The sequence below is a fragment of the Vulpes lagopus genome, chromosome 2 (genome assembly GCF_018345385.1).
Source record: "Vulpes lagopus strain Blue_001 chromosome 2, ASM1834538v1, whole genome shotgun sequence".
Lineage (NCBI taxonomy): Eukaryota > Metazoa > Chordata > Mammalia > Carnivora > Canidae > Vulpes > Vulpes lagopus.
In genome coordinates, this window is record NC_054825.1 from 96,031,312 (window position 1) to 96,048,785 (window position 17,474).

A 17,474-nucleotide genomic window follows, 5' to 3' on the forward strand; every position below is an offset into this window, starting at 1 on the left:
CTATGAAAATAAAACAAAAAAATTTTTTTTTCTAAAATGCAGTGACCAAAACATGGCACTTTGGAGCCCAGCTTCAGACTAAAATTGATTAATTAATCGATGTTGTGTGTCTGTGTGTGCAGTTTTTAAAAATGGGCATATTTATCAGTAGCTCCTATTGAATTCCATTTTTGGTAGTATAAGCCAAGATTATGAGAATAAGGAAGAAATTGCCTCCAGCTCTGGCACTCAAAAGCTCTCTGATTTAGGGAAAAAGAATGTTTCCTGGATCTCTGTTTAGCTCTATTTGGAATCAGATAGATTCCCCCCCAGAAAAAAAAGGGTGCTAAATAAAAGCACATGTAAATAAAAGATAGAAAAGAATGTCCTATCTGACCCTATCGTTAGACATCATGCCATCTGTGTCACTATAAATGCTTTGCTTAACTTCTAGCAACCTGTTTGCAATCAGCAAGGTTAGAGGGGGTGGGTTACAAGTGCAGGGAAGCCCCTTGGGGCATGAGCATCTGCGTAGGTCTGCGTGGTGGCTGCCAGGACACTCTGTCTTCCTCCAAAGGTTGGTATCGATCTCTCAGTTGTTGACTAAGAGCTCCCCTGGAGCTCCCGCAGCTGTGTGCTCGAAACCAGCATGTTAAGGGGTTTGCTGAGAGGGTCCCCAGTTAGACCGAAGAAGGAAGAAACAGTGAATTTCTCTCTTTCTGAGGACAATCATTTGAAGATAAAAATCCCCTTGTCTGGTGAAAGAGAAAGGCATTGTCATTGTAAATAGGGTCACTTTAAAAATACATGTGGTGCTCATATTGTTACTTGTGTTTTTTTCTACTGCTTCGCTTTGCTTGAGAATATGAATCCCAAAACAGACACTATGATGTTTTGCAGACAGTTCAGGAGGTGAGCAACACTGTATTTGCTAGAGCATCGTTTTGTCTGGTAGTAAGTTTTCAGATGTCCTACTTGAATGCCAAATATTGTTCCTCAGAATATCTGTTGTTTTTTCTTCCTTAACTCCGGTCCTTTTTCTGCTCTTTGCTAGGAATGTAGTAGATATCGTGTCTGGCCTTGATGATTCATGCCCTGACCTCACACAACTCAGACTTCTACCTCACCCACCTTCCCTAGTATCCTCAAAGGACCAAAGCGCACTTCTTTGCTCACTGTCATCCCTCCTCCACCACTCTGCATGTCCAACTCTGATGGCCCCTGTACCTCCTAGAAAACCTCCTTCCTGAACCCCCAACATAGCTGCTCTAGCCTGGCTGGCCTCCTGCCTCTTGTACTCTCCTCCAAAATCTTCATTAGTTTGGGTGCCTCCTTCCTATATTTATCATGGTGATGGCTTTCCCAAGGGCCTCTCCTTTTCTCTGGATGCACTCCAGACCCTCACAATCTCATCCACACTCCCAGACCACAGCCAGTTTTCAGGGGACTCCAAAATCTCAATTCTAGCCTCTCATCTGCATCCTGGATCCCCCTTCCCATCCCTAAAGGTTTACTTGGTGCCTAGCCCTCTATATATGTTAAAAACTGCACTCATCTCAATGTGCATCACCTACTCACACTGACTCACACCCTAGTTGTTCTGTCTCTTTTCTCTGGTTTTCTGACTGCTGGAGGCCATGAGAGTGTACCTAGTGGGCCTCCTAATTGACAGCATCAGGGCTACCCATTGAGATCATTGCTCAGGCCAGGCTTCTGCTCCTTTCCAGTGACCCAGCACAGGACATGTAAGCCCAACCCCCTCCTGGTTCTGGGTGAGAGGAAGTGGGTAAATGTATGCCAAATCTATCACATCCCTAAAATTCATGGATTCCCTTTTATAGAATGTCGGCCCTGCTTCTACTCACCATGGATAAGCAGGAAAAAAAAAAAAAAAGATGTGGTCAAAACTACCTAACTTGCTAGTGTAGGTGATGAAATGCATTTGGGTCTCTTAGCCAGGTTTGCGATCAGGAGGCCAGAGCAGGAAGAGGTCAGGCCTTCAAGGACCACAAACCATGGCCCTCTTCCTGCTGTTCCTTCAACTGTCTCTCCCACTATCTTATTTATTTACTTGAGACAGAGAATGTGTGTTTTTTTGGGGGCGGGGGCGGGGAGAAGGAGCAGAGGGAGAGAGACAAGCAGACTGCACTAAGCATGGAGCCCTATGCAGGGCTCAATCCCATGACCCTGAGATCATGACATGAGCCAAAATCAAGAGTCTGACACTTAACTGACTGAGCCACCCAGGTGCCCCTCTCCCACTACTGTCTTATGAGAGACTCTTGAATTAAGATGGGCTACCGACTGGACCCTGGATACATGATCTTTGCATAACTCAGATCAAATATGCTTTGGGATTGACTTCACACATCTCTCTCCAGCATCTTCACTCAACCTTGAACATGCACCAGCTTTTCTCCATGAAACCTCTCTGGCCACCCTGACCCGAGTCAGCACGCCTCTTGACAGCATTTTATGTGTACCTCTGTGTTACCACGGTTCCCCTCTACCATCCTGATATGTATGGACACATCCCTTTTCTCCTAGACTAAGAGTTCCTTGGGACATCAGTGGTGCTTTTTTGTAAATATATGATTTCCATATGATGCCTAGAATATTCTTTTATGTACAGTAGATATTTAATAAACATCTCTTGAATAAGTAAATGAATAAAGTGACTAAGGACATTTTTGTTTCATCTTTGCTTCTTAGTTACTTTCCACTATATTTCATGTCCCATTATTTCTCTATAGATTCTTACCCTTCACAAGACTCAAGAATTCAAAAGAGACCATTTTGCATTTCAAAAATAAGACCGCCGAAATTGAAAGCAATTATTTATGTACTAGAGACTGTAGCTGCAAAGAATTTTAAATACAGTTTAATTTATAATACACAGTTTCTGTGCCTATTCTTCCATTTTGTGGTACATAGTCCAGGCAACAGAGCCAAGATTTTTCACTTCATAACTAATTAGCTACTGAAATTAGAAGGTCCATGTAAATTATAAACATTCTGCACTTTGAAAAACTTGGTAATTAAAAATATTTGGGGTCAGAGTTAACCCAAATTCCTAAGTACCTGTGTTTCATGATCACTGATCTGAGGTTTGAGGGTCAATAAGCTATGGCTATTGCTTCTTCCTGGAGAGCTGTGAACGTGGCTCCACAAACCAGCAGGCTAAACCTGGGAGTGGGAAAGCCCTGGTTTAGTGCATATCCTCCCTTCCTCAACCTGATGCAGATTTCTTGGAAAGCATTCTCAATGCTTGATTCTCTGACAATATTTTGTTCTTCTTAGAAGCAACAGAAGAGTATGTTTTTATTCCTGTTGGGTTCCTGCTACCTTTTTCCTCTTTTGCCTGCCTATGGTTATACATTATAGTGAGTTAAGGCAAAATTAACTCACAGGGGAGTTTGCAACATGGCACTGTCTCATTGAAGTCTTGTTTATCCCTCATACAACTCCATTAATGCCTTAAATAAATTAAAACTTGGTTTTCTTCTAAAAACTTAATGCCGTTCATTGAGAAAACACTGACAGAAGAGGAGCTGGGATAATCTAAGAACTGCTATAATTGTTTTTAGATGTTAGCATCTTAATCTCTGTATTCCTTTCTTTTTCTAGGTAAGTGGTGCTTTCTCTTCTTTGCTCCAGGGAGTGTTGATGTGTCTGGTAAGTGTTCATTTTATTGTGGTACGCGGTGTTGCTTCAGAATTGCCTAAAAGAACCAAATGGCAAGCTGGAAAGCACACATGGGCTTTAGATGTGCTTTATACTGAAAATGCTGGTGTGTGTGAAATCTTTTTTAGATTAATTTTTTTCTCTCTCTCTGAGATCTGACTTTGGAGTTCTATGAGGACATACTTTGTTCTCAAGTTTGGAAAGGGGCCCAAGAATTGATGAAGTGTTGATGAAAACTCGCCTTTCATAAATTCTTTTTATGTGGGCCTTTTCTTTCTTTTCCTTTCTTTCTGGTCACTTCTTCCCGCCTTTATCAGAACTTTTTTTTTTTTTTTAATGCCTTCCATTCAAATTTTGATAAACTGTAAAACTCCACATAGACTTTCTGCTTAGGTTTTTGCTGGTTGTGTTGTGTTGCTCTGGTCTTTTGGTACATTGTTACCAGGAACCTCATTATTCTACTGGCTCCTTCTCCAGTAGGATATTGACTTTATCCATATAATATTAGATGGTCCACTGGTACTCTGCACAATGTGGAGATTAAGTTCTCCTTCACAATAACATTTTCATTAAGTTCCTGAAGATAATATGTCTCTATTTTTTCTAGTGATACTGATACAGGCATATTATTTTACGTATTTCCTTCTGTAGATTAGTGACTGAGAGTCGTCGTTTTTCTGGGTATGTTGTTTATGCCAAGATTTCTCCTTTAAAAGAAAATGGTGGAGAAGTAATCCAGAAGGGAAATGAATAGCTAGGAAAAAAACAAGAGTCCTTTGATTTGTGAATCAAATTTCATAGTACAATATACTCAATGTCTGATGATTTTATTTTATTTTTATGAGAATTGACTTCCACTTTGAGCTGATACAGAAAATGTTAGACCACCATGTTGCATGGAATATAGAAATTAAGTCTCCCTGTGTCAAACATGTACTTGATTATTTTATTTGTTATTGGTCCAGATTATTGGTTTTGTTAGAAGTATGTGTTTTTTAAAATAGTTAATCTGGTTTGGCTATATTCTGTTATCTACTCCTTCACATTTCCTATACAAAAATTCACTTTCACGTTCATTAATTTATCTGAGATATATGTAGTCTGTTGCTTGAAGGGCCTTTTATTTAAACACTTAGATTTATCTGGGTTTTAGCTTCTGATAATCTGACCTTAAAATATATTTTACTTGTGTTTATGTGTCTTTAATGAAAAATGTTTGAAGAAGAGTCCCTGGAGGTCAATTAAATTGCTCTTGAAACATTCAAAAGACTGTAGATGTTGCTTTAAATAACCTGTATGGGATTTTGACCCCATGCTGTTTTCAGGCCTGCAACAGAATTTTTCTATTAAAGATTCTGGATTAAAAAGATCAGAAAACAGGAGATAGAAAGACGGGAGGGTGAAGAAGGTTAGATTTCAAACTTGCATAGGCTGTTCCCCAGACTTTGAAGCCTATCAGAGACCCACAGATATGTGAACCAAGATGTTGTTTGAACAGGTTGCCTAACAATGGGCTGAATAGGGAACCACATTTTAAATTGACAAAGTTAGCCCGTGCTGGGAGTTTTTTATTCTTTGCCTTTTGACCTTTTTGGATGCCATAAATGAAATATGGTGTATGGTGGTGTAGGTTTGAAAAGGCCAGGGGCTACTTATTTATACCACTTGTGTGATGGAGAAAAAAAAGCAAGAGTGAACAAATGCAGTATGTTTAACTCTATCCCTTAACTCAGGCAGCAGTAAATAGAAAGACCCTTTGGTTCCAGTCTGTAACCCCATTTTGATATGAGATCTCCTTTGTTATTTTTAAGTTCTATTCATTTTATTCAGGCAAGGCACCCATAAAGGTCAAATCTGGAGAAGTGGCTTTATTTTACTTTAACTCTAAAGAGAACTTGAAAATACCTTATTGGAGATGAAGTCTTGTTTTTAACTTAGGTTTCATGGTTTATATTATGCTACTTCTATTGTGAACATCTTCCACTTTGAAATCAGATGTGCTAGACTTTCTACCCATGAACATATATCAAATATCTTTATTTTACTTATTAAAGAATGCCAATCTAGCTACCTATATCCTATAGTAACCATACTGAATTTCTACTGCTGGGTAAAAGTAACTATGTGGTTATATGAGCAATAATTGTGCAGCATTCATTTCTATGTTGCTTGAAAATTGTTTTACAGTGCTGTTAGCGAAGAGATACTATGTTTGTTCAACATTACAGGTTTAGTTATACTAGTTCCATTCTGTGATATAGTATTTATTATATAATCCAAATATGATCAACTATCTTGTAGAATTGGACTGAATTATGAAAGGCATTGCAATTCATCTCTTTGCCTTAGTGATTTATGTTAGTACTGTGCTGATAATGAGAAATATAATATATCCTTGTCTTCACAAAGCTACACTATCAGGGTGGGGCAGGTGGGGTGATATAAGACATACCAGGACCAAAAAGAAAAAGAGGAAAAAAAAAAGATAACAGTCCAAGATGGAATAGGAAGCAGAGTATAGAAACAAGAGTCTTAGAAGAATGGGGAGCATTGACAATTTGAATGTAGATAGCGGTGCAGAGAAAATGTAGCTTGTTTTTCTAGGACTGATCAGATCATTCTGAGCTCTCATCATACCAATAAGGGGAAATTTGGACTTGCTAATTAACATATCTCAGTCTCTTCTGATTTAAACAGTTGCAATTAAGTAGGTGAAGTTCAACTTCTTGCAGGTTCTGGCTCAGATCATCTCTGTTCTTTCTACCCCAACTGCCATCATCACGGCTGGATGCCTGAGGGGGCTTGGGGCATTGCTTCTTGGTATTGTGCTGGTTCACATGTGTGCACTGGCTGGGGTCCACTGAGTTGTGTCAAGGTCTGTGTGTGGCATACAGGCTGCTGCTATGAACTGTAGTTCTGTCTCTTTCCAGGCTTGGCCTGTCCTCCTGAACTCTGGATAGCTCACAGTTGGCTCCCAACTGATATGATCACCCTGTCACCAGGATGCAGGAACAGTTTGTGCAGGAGAGTTCACAGCACCATTGGCTGCCTTCTCTGCTTTCCAGACAGGGCACAGTGGGACTTTGGTATATTTTCTGAAAGCAAATCAGTCAGCTCAGGTGCCTTAGGGGCCTTAGGTTCTCTCACTGCATCCACCATTTGGACCCCACATTGTTTTTGGCACCCTTTGAAACAGTCTGCTCTCCTAAACCCAAACAGGATGAAGGAAAAAGGCCTCTTTGCCCTCAGCGTTACTCTCAGGCACTCTAACACATCTGCCTGCTGGGACTTCGAAATAGAGAGGAAAAGTCAGGGTCCCTTTCCTGCTTCTCTTACCTCCACTTTCTCTCCTTCCAGTCCTTCTGGAATGGTTTTCTGCTTTTTTTAGATCATCTCCGGAGTTCTCTCTACTTCTGGTATATGGTAACTTCTAAGACCTAGTAGGTATAAACTTGGCTCATAATATGCTAAATGAAAGCAAATAAGAATTTAAACAATTCTTTTGTCTATCCATTCTGACCTTCATGACTGTTGACTTGACTCAGAAATTTAATGTCAGACTTTCTTTTCTCCCTATTTCCCTAATTGCTTCTTTTCTTCCATTACTACTAACACAGATATAATGCTTTCTATATACTAGGCAGAGTTTGATGACTTGGGCTCACTAGAGAGCAGACTGTATACACAGAAATGCAAAAGAGGAAAGCCCGTTAGAATGTGTCTACCATGTTGCACCCCTTTCAAGGAGATTGGTGCAGGTTCAGGAGTAGTATATGTTTGATCAACAAAGGAAACATTAGATACCGTTTGTTATATTTGATGGCTTGTGTGGAGGGCGTCTAGAAGGACTGGAGCTATAATGAAGGAGAATTTAGGAGATTGGCCAAGGGGTTCAGTCATACCATACCATGTTCTCAATGTGATTGTGGCAAAGCTGTACTCCAATAAATTGTTCCAAGATATACAGAACAAAGGCCTATTTGGGGTTGTGACATATCATATGTTCTGCTTGGAGATTCATAATGTGTATTAGCATATAAATATTTCAGACTCTTCTTGCCATGTAGGAACATATGTAACAATGTTTAACCCATGTTGGCCATGTCATATCCCTGTAATACCTCTTAACTACCTAGGCAGATCATTTTGAGAACTGCTGCTAAGGTACAGTGATAAAGCTGGGAAGAGTTTTTGGTGGAAACTAATATAAGGAAAGTACAGCTTTAGGAACCTCATTCAATTTTTATTGAAGTCCCAATATATATTAGGCACATTATGACTAATCAGTCCAAAATATGAGTCCTTGAGGACTTGAGGACTTAGAATTTCTGAAAATTACTGCCTTCTGCTTAAGAAGTATACGATATCTGCTACTTGGAGTCAGTTTACTCTACCATGCAAGTAAAACAATCAGCTTTTGCTTAAAATATCAAGATAATCACAGAAGACATAACCAACTCTTCCTCAAAATAATTGTTTATAGTAAATGGTCACTGTCCTTTGCTGAGTAGACGTGATATATTAATTGTGACAAATATCAATTGTAATTGACATTTAAAACATAACATCAAGATATTTCAAAATATTCTTTCCTGGTAATGTTGTTTCAACGAATCCTTTTTGGTGATCTCTGAAAGGACCTATATGAAACCATATTTGGAGGGGCCTACATTTCATTTTATAATGAATTATCTCCCATTTTAATTGAAAATGTTACAACTTTTTATGTTAATCATGATAGAATGCCTCAGAGGACTTTTTTAATTATATTTTTATGGCTTGACCAATTTTATGTTTAATTTTTAATTTCTTTCTTCTTTCTTCATGTAGTATTCTTCTTTTTAATGCGCTTTTATCTTCAGTGAGCATGCTAGCATTACTCAGTGCCTCCTACAGCTGTTGTCAGTTGTCCTCAGGCTCAAAATCTCAGACTCATTCAAGAGCATTTTATTTGTCAATAATCACTTTATCTCCTTTTTTAAAATGTAGCACTTTTTAAAGATAATTACATATTTTTAAGTCTTTGTAGAACATGGGGGTCCATTGCAAATCCTTGCTTTATCAAATGTTGTTTATTAAACTACAACTTCTTTAGCTTTTTCCTCTCTTTCTCCTTCCCTCCCTGCTTTACTTCCTTCCTCCCTGTCTTTTGGCCCCAGATCCGGTTTTCTTCCTATCATATGGAGCAGAGTTTTAAAGGAATTTGAAACTATGCACTTAAAGATATGGGGATCATATATGGCAAATTTCCAATCCTACTTATTTTTGATATGTTAAGATTGTCTAAAATGTATAGCATAAGTATAGCTCTACTTATGCCATCAGAACCTTTCTTCAGTTAGCTAATATCATTATATGTTATTGGTAAACATGCTATTTGCAATGGAAATCTTTACATGTATAATGTCTAAAATTCCCCCAAATATGGGTCATAATATATCCCATGGTTCATTTATCTATGACACAAATACGCCTTTGATTTTAAATTCAATACATTTTGTTAGTTGACATGCCAAGGAACGGACTATCATCATGATGAAGCTTGGACTTCCTATTGCAATGCACTCTTTTCATTTGCTAGAAAATGTTAGATTTGTCTAAATTTTTATAATAGAAAACCCTTAATGAACACATAATTTCATTTTTATGGATAAATCATTTTGCACATTTGGCAGAAAAAAAAAACAGCTTAACATCAGCTTGCAACAGGGTAAAGCTGCCAAAGAGACATCTCGGAATGAATCATAATATACCTTTATACCAATGTAACTCACACTGTACTTTGCAAGTATGGATGTGGTCAATTTTTGTTTCCTTTTAGATTCACTGAAGTATTTTTATTCAATACATAAAGTCATTGTCCTATCACCTGAATGCTTTCAGTTTGAATTGTATTGAATTGGTTTGGCAAGTGAAATACTCTGTACCTTTGCAATAAATTTAGAAACGGAAGTTTGAAAGTGATCAAAGTCCATTTGCAGATATCAGACTGAAACTAACAACTTAATAATGAGACATTTGATACTGTCTTCATTTCAGATATATTGGCAGTTTGAGGGGTTAGCCATGAGTTTTCCATTTATGGAGAGAATTTTATGAAATCCTAGAATTATTTAATAGAACTCTTAATGGCAAATTCTATAACTTTGTATACCACCAACTAAACTGATAGAGACTGAAAAATATTGCAAATAGAATGTTATAACTCTGTAGTGCCTAATTTTAGTAATGACATTTAATTCCCCTTGTTTGAAATTAACAAAGAGTAAGTTAGAGGTGACTTTATCTTGTTAAATTATAGGTCTTAAATTTAATTGCAATTCACCCGAGAGCACTTAGCTGAAGTATTTACCTGCATTAATTTACGGAATTCACACCTCAACTATAATGGATTAAAAGTCCACATTTTTTTATATAAAAACAATTAAGTCATCTCTAAACATTTTATTACTTGCAGATAATATTTCAAGGCAATTGTGTATCTCATTTCATTGCCTTGATAAACTCAAAAGCCTAATGCTTTTGTTTAATATAAAAATTAAGGTTTCAGAATCACCACAGTGATTGTTTCCTATGGAAGAATGTATTACTTCATAGATTTTAAATTGCTCAAGGGTACAAAGAAATATTAAAAAATAATTTCATAGATCATAACAAAGCCAATGTTTTATATTGTTTTTTGCAAAATTCAAAATTAATTTGAGTAGCTAAGTCTATTAACATCAAAGAGTAAATCTATTTAAGTGAAAAATTATTTTCATATGTAAGCTTCTTTATGAAACAATTTTATGAAGAATATTAATGGAAATTTTTTCTTACATATTGAATCATTTACCTTATTTGATGTGTTTTCCTGGAAAGCAAATATATTTTTCTTATTATGTCCCTCCTAGGAGATATTAAAAAGTCATGTATAATATTTTTGTTTTACAATCAGTGATCTAGCATTTGTACAGTCATTTCTCAGAATTTCATTCTGGATGCCTCTGTACTAGTGAAAAGATTCTCCTTGTCCTTTGAGGACAAGATACTCCTTAAATAAGTTGACAGTATAAGTAACAAAGCATTCCACTTCTACAGTTGAACATATTTAATTTTGCAACCAACTGCAACTCCTATTCCTATAATCCAGTGTTGTCGCTACCCAACTGCGTTGTTGGTGGATGGGGAATTTTTCTTTCCAGCCCCAGCCTCCTCTCCTTTCTTAATCTATATTATAAGAAGAATCAGCTGCATTTGATATACAAAATGCAAAGCTATCAAGTGATCTGCCATTGTTTCTGGCACCTAATCAATTATTGAGTGTCACCATTGAGCAGTTCACAGGTAGTATTGTCTGGATATGCATGTTTTAATCACCAAAGAAAATATGTGCTTTTTCCCCATCATAAAAAAGTAAGAAAAACTTCAAGTGAAAATCCATGTCGACACACCTCACTCAAAATGGAAGAAACTACAGGTGGTTGTTTTCATATTTGAGATTTTCAATTTTAGAAAATGTTGTCTTCTTTCACAATGTAAAATTCAGAAGTAATGTACTCCTTTCTGTTAAGAACTGTAGAGAAATGCTGAAGCCCACCTGAATGCTGGAAGCCACACAGGTCTCCCTCCCGCCCTCTCTCTTCTCTTTCCATCTGCTTCTCAATAGATCAGGGCACTCTTCTGGTGTCCTGAAATGGGAACAATCCCTAAGTCCTGTCCGTGGACTCTCCACCACAGCTTTTCTTTCTCTGTGACCCATAAGTGACTAGGGATGTCTGAGGCCCTTAGCTTGTTCCAGGGTGAAGGGAAATTTGACAATCCTTAAAGCCACACTGGTATCTTTGTGAGTTTCCAAGGAAGACAAAGCAGACTTTTTCCCTGGAGCTTAAATTGGAAAGGTTTCTCCTGTCTGTGCCCTTCAGTGCACATTTTGTGTCTTTGTGGAAGTGCTGAGGGAAGAAGGCCAAGTTTTTCTTTGATTCTTTCCGCTACAATACAAGCTCATTCACAAAGCATGTCCTACTCTTTCTTAGTTTCCAAGGGCAAAGCATGGTGGACTTGTTCCAAACCAGGGGCCACATGATTGTGCTTTCAGTCATCACTGCTCCTCTGCTACTGTACCAAGGAACAGCAGATTTAATCTAATTGAATTTTACCACAGTGATTTATTTACTTCTTGCTCAAGGAATATTCCCATTGCGTAAGTTTAGCGTTTGCAATGAGCTATGAATCGTGCTGTATATGATGAATACTGAGAACACTAGTTCTTAGAACATGTAAGCAGCGAGTGTCCAATAATTGTTTCATAAATTTAAGTCTCTTATAGCTCATCCAAAGATAAAAACAACTCTACTATCAGGACTTTGCCCTGATAGGTAGCTGCCTGAGCACTGACAGGAATCTCAGAAACAACTCCAGGTGATATTAAAATCTGTGAGTCTTCTCTACCCCCAGGACTAAAACCAATGAGCAATGATGCAAAAACTATCCAGCATCCACATTAACTTACTGATTGAAGAGTTCAGTGCTAAGCCATGTCCTTTAGGGGAAGTGTCCATAATATGCTAGATAAATAAACCATTTAATTAGGAATTAAATTAGAGTGGCTGCAGCTATGACTTACAAAGTTATAAAATCTATATGAAATGTTAAAGAATTCATCTAAATCCAACTGGGGTGTTGAATCATATGAAGATGCCAATATTCAACTGTTTTTGACCTGCAAAAACAGAGATTTCATATGGTTAATCCAATAATCAGCAGATGTACTGTCTAAGACTGTCTACTTGAATTTTCATTTAGTGTGGTAACTACTGTTTAAATCTTAAAGAGTACTGTCTGCCAAACTATTATTTAATTAATAGTGATTATGCATATTCTTTATAGTTTTGCTTTTTGGGGGAAAATATGGTATCAGAATATTGCTTTCAAGGGTCAGGCTTTCTTCTAATTATGCCCCAGACCCAAATCCCTACATCTAAAGTGCTAGTCTTTTATTACCAGAAGACAAAAACAGAGTGATAATTTGTAGTTCTCTGCAGCATTTGTACAATAAAGTTCCGATGGATGGATGGATGGATAGATAGATAGATAGATAGATAGACAGATAATAAAGTATGAGTTTAGCATCTTGGAATAATCTAAGAGGAAATTAAAGGCCCTCTGGATTTTAGGTATTTTACAAACATCTCTTTGAATAAACTGCAACATAAAAATGTAACCCCAATATTCAAAACTGAAATAATTGCCTTTGTTGAAGGATAAGAATGAAGTGTCCCTAATTATTAACTATCAGATTCCTTCTCAGTGCCTTAGGCAGAAGCAGCTCTGGTTTTGAGCAGGTGAAACTCCTGTTTTACTGTTGGAAGTATTGTAGTGATGGTGCAAAGCATTTTAGCCTGAAAATCTGCAATTCAAGCTACAGTATTTGAAAGCCAGAACAGTTTCAGAATATCTGTTTCTGTGATAAGGTAGCAGGACAAAATAATAGCAGGGTCATGCAGCCACTGGGGATAAAGAAATATGCTCATAAAAAGAAACTATGGGAATTATTTTTTAAATAATTGAAGAAATTACCATTTTCTGAAAAGAGTAGATATGTGTACAGATCAAACTACCTGACCATCTAATTCCTCATTATGGCTCCAGCTGAATTTCTTGATAGAATTATACCTGCATTACCACCAGCTGCCTCTTCTCGGTCTTAAGTATAATTCCATTTAGGGACTCTGTTATTATATCAAAACAGAATAAAAATCTAGTTATATAGTTCAAGAGTTTTCACAATTGGGTGCTCTTTGATTGTGCATTGTGCAAACCACTCATCTGACTAACCCCTGATTCATCTTTATCGCCTCGTCTTATTTTAGTATCTTTGAAGAGCATCTGCCTGGAAGTGCCTGGGATGACAGTTCCTATTGCATGAGCACTGTGTTACTAGGACCATAAGCAGAGAATTATGGAACTGGACAGAGTCTTTTACAATGAAGACAACTGCAGCTCAAAGAGTCACACAGCCACTTTTGGACTGATGAGAGCCCTTTCTACTTTACCTTCATTCCCTGCCTCACATGCATGTAAAGTTTAGTTGCACTCATCCTATATGAATTCTGTAGGATTACCTATACCAACACTCTATTTCTATTCTTATACCAACACTACAGGAATTCAGTAGATATAGTAAATTAAAAGCAAGTGAATCAAAAGAAATAATGTATTCAGACACCCCATTAGTTTCCCAAGAACAGGCAATATATATTAAGTTTCTTTATTATCTTTTTATAGTGAAAACATAAAGGAAGTAGAACGTATTTCTGAGTTTAAGGCACTCAGAATATCTTAGCTGCTTTTTGTTTGTTTATTCATTTGTTTTGCTTTTCAGATTCCACATATATGTTGGTGGGTGGGAGGTACAGGCTTCCAGTTACAGAATGAATAAGTCACAGGAATCGAAGGTACAGCATAGGGAATACAGTCAATAGTACTATAATAGTGTCGGATAGTGATAGATGGTAGCTACACTTGGAGTGAGCATAGCATAACCTACAGAGCTGTGGAATCACTGTCTTATGCATCTGACACTAGTGTAACATCATGTGTCAACTATAGTCAAATTAAAAGAAAACATTTTAAAAGAAAGCATGGCTATTGGACCACTTACCTCTCAGTGCTAGCTGAATTTATGAATTCGTTGCAGTCATCCATATGAGCCAACTCCTAACATTTGCACAAGTCACTCCTCTACTCTCTGTACAATCTGGCTAGTAGTTGATGAATACCTACATGGACCTCTTCAGCAGATCAAGGGCTAGTAAAAGAAGAATTCTGGCCAGTTGCAGTTCATAGGAGGCCACCAAAGGAAAATGGACCGATTCTCATTTTATCTATAACAAGATAAAATTAAGATTTTCAAACTAAAAAAAAAAAAAATTCTCAGCTGTCTTAATTTTTCAAAAAACTTTTACAGTGGATTTTTCTGGTCCACTTTTGCTTAGGTAGAACTCCCAGAAATCACAAACTTGGCTGTAGTTCTTCAAAAGAGTTAATAATTCCACCCTAAGAAGACAACATCAAAACAGGTTCAGAATGAGTAAAGTGCTTTAAAACCTCTTGGGGGCTATTTACTTGTAATTTGTTATTTTGGGGACGGTCAAGGCAGCTTTTATGAATGGGAAATAATTGTTATTTACAGCCTTGTTTGCCTTTAATGGACGCTTATGTGCTGCCAAGGTTACCCGGGGTTTGAAAAGGAAGAAGATTCACTTTCCCTTGTTTTTTTAGATCAGTGGTTTGTTGAATCTGAAACAAAGCAAAAATGATTTTCTTTCTGTTATATTAATAAAAAGAAAAGAACAGAAGAGGGGAAACTTAGACTGTGCTCATGTCAAGTGGAATGCAGCACTGATTACACCATCATTAAGTTAATTTGTATAACACAGGCTGCCAGTATGAACAATTCAATGCTGGAAGTAGAACTTTTAACCTGAATTATTTAGTATTTCTGTTGTTAGTCTTTGTTCTGGATTAAATCGCAGATTTAAAAAAAATAAGGAAAAAGTAGGTACTCAAAAAAGATTTTGAACAGAACTTTGAGAAAATCATTTCTATTCAAATGGGTAGACACACTATGCCCAATTCACAAATGTGGCCTGTCTCTTAAATCTTCAGAACTACCGACTTCCTCTTGCCATTAAACTTGGCTTCTTCCTCACATAGTTTGAAGATATATACATCCAAGGATAGCTTTATTGGCATATGCAGCTCCCTTGCTTCTGCTGCACAACAGTGAGACTGTTAACACTCAAGAAGTTGCCTCTCTGCCATATAAAAATTCAACTAAAAGCTCTAGATAAAACCTTAATTAAAAGGCGTGGAAACAAATGCATTGTGCATCCAGCTGTACTACTTGCTAGAAGCACTCTGCCGAACCACCAGAGAGAGTTCTGCAGGTAATGGACTTTTTCCAGGAGAAATACCTGGCTGCTAGCAACACACATTCTTGACCTCCCCTCTTGGGAGGGAATGCATTTTTCCCTAAGTATAGTTGCTGACCAACGACTGCCTCATAGATCAGGACTCCCTTGGAGAATTTCACGTGAAATATGCTCCTACTATGAGGGCCATAAGACAGAGGTGAGGTCTTAAATCTCCAGTTTGGAGTCTCATTTTGAGAAGTCAAGCTGGGCAATGCTCTTGGTTCACTGCCATGTCTAAAGTGTATCCAGATTTCTGATTTTTTTTCTCTTCCCTTTAGCATTACACAAGTCTAACCAACTAAGATACAGATTCTACATTTCACAGAGTCATGTGAAAGTTTGAATAAAAAGTAACTTTTCAACCAACATTTTCTCCTGCTACTGTGAAGATGTCATTTGTTAATTCACTGTCCTTGGCCAGGCACCTATTTGTATTCAGTAAATACAGTTAAATGAAAGAATGCAGGCTCATAATGTGGATGCTACTGTTCCTTTTAGCTAGGAACTGAGGAAATCACAGCCTTAAGCAGTTAAGTAACAGACCCAAAGGTCATGCAGCTCATAAGTGACATAGATCAGATTTCCAACCCAGGCAATATGACTCCAGAGCCCATCTTTTTAAGCAGTACAGTCTCTCTTCCTTACAAAAAGACCTTGCTTTTCTCTGAGTTAAACCAATTGAATTCTTTTTTATCCAGGGATGAATCTAGATTTTGTAGGGACTGAAGCATATACAATTTGGAAGATCCTCCTTAAGGGGAAAAAAAGAAAAAAAATAGCAATACAAAATTAACAGCAGAGACTTGGAAGAGAACCATGCAAGTAATGGGCCCCAATTTTACAAAAATTATAGCAAATTACTTCTAATTTCTATGCAGCAATAATGGTTGTAGGAGAGATTTTTCTCCAAGAACTTGGAAAAATCCCTGTTCTGAGGCATTTGGAATACAAAGACATGGCTATTAGCCTCAAGTATCTTACAGTCTTTGAGGGCAGACAGACAGGTTAACAGATAAAATCCAGTGTGATAAATGCTATAAAATAAGAGTATATAAAACACTCAAGAAGTCCCTCCTGTGTTTAGAGACTGGACTCCAATTCCATCACTGCCACAAAGCCTGCCCATACCTTTCTATCCCTCACTTATCTCTGAAGTGATGAGACACTTTAGATATATAAGAAAGTAACACATACCAAGTTGTGTGATTAGGCCTGGTCTTCCTAAGTAGACTGCCAGCTCTTTGCAGGTATGTGGTCTGGCTGTCACCACAGGTTCTCAGGACTGGGTATTGACTGTGTGGCTGAGTGAATGATAGCTGGATATTGATGGGGCATAGCAATCTTTCTAGCAGCAGAAGCCACGGAGCCACCCAGGTGCCCCATCACTTCCAGTTTTCAATGAGTCCCAGAGTCTCAGAGTATGAGTCATCTGATTATTTTTAAAAAGTTTGCTGAGAATCCTTAAAACCACAACATGAAGGATGCCTGAGTGGATCAGCGGTTTAGAGCCTGCCTTCAGCCCAAGGCAAGATCCTGGAGTCCTGGGATCAAGTCCCACATCGGGCTCCCTGCACAGAACCTGCTTCTCCCTCTGCCTGTGTCTCTGCCTCTCTCTCTCTCTCTCTCTCTCTCTCTCTCTCTGTCTATGTGCGTGTGTATCTCCCATGGATAAATAAAAAAATAAATCTTTTAAAAAATTAAAAAAAATAAAACCACAACATGATATGTAAACCAAGTATGTCAGGCTAATGGGTCAAGACATAGAGATAGAGAAGGATGTTCAGACAGTTAGGTTCCCTAAAAGAAAATTTTAATGAAATTTTGAAACTACATACAACAAAAATGAAGTCTTAT

General features: G+C 37.6%; 1 protein-coding gene across 1 annotated transcript in view; it reads left to right on the forward strand.

Annotated features, from left to right (window-relative positions):
* Positions 1-15,986, forward strand: part of SAMD5 (sterile alpha motif domain containing 5) — a 426,977-nt gene extending 410,991 nt beyond the window's left edge. The window contains exon 2 of the mRNA XM_041745581.1: positions 13,515-15,986. Coding sequence (XP_041601515.1) covers positions 13,515-13,523 — 9 coding nt within the window. The 3' untranslated portion in view covers positions 13,524-15,986. The remainder of the gene's footprint in view (positions 1-13,514) is intronic.
* The last annotated feature ends 1,488 nt before the right edge of the window (positions 15,987-17,474 follow it).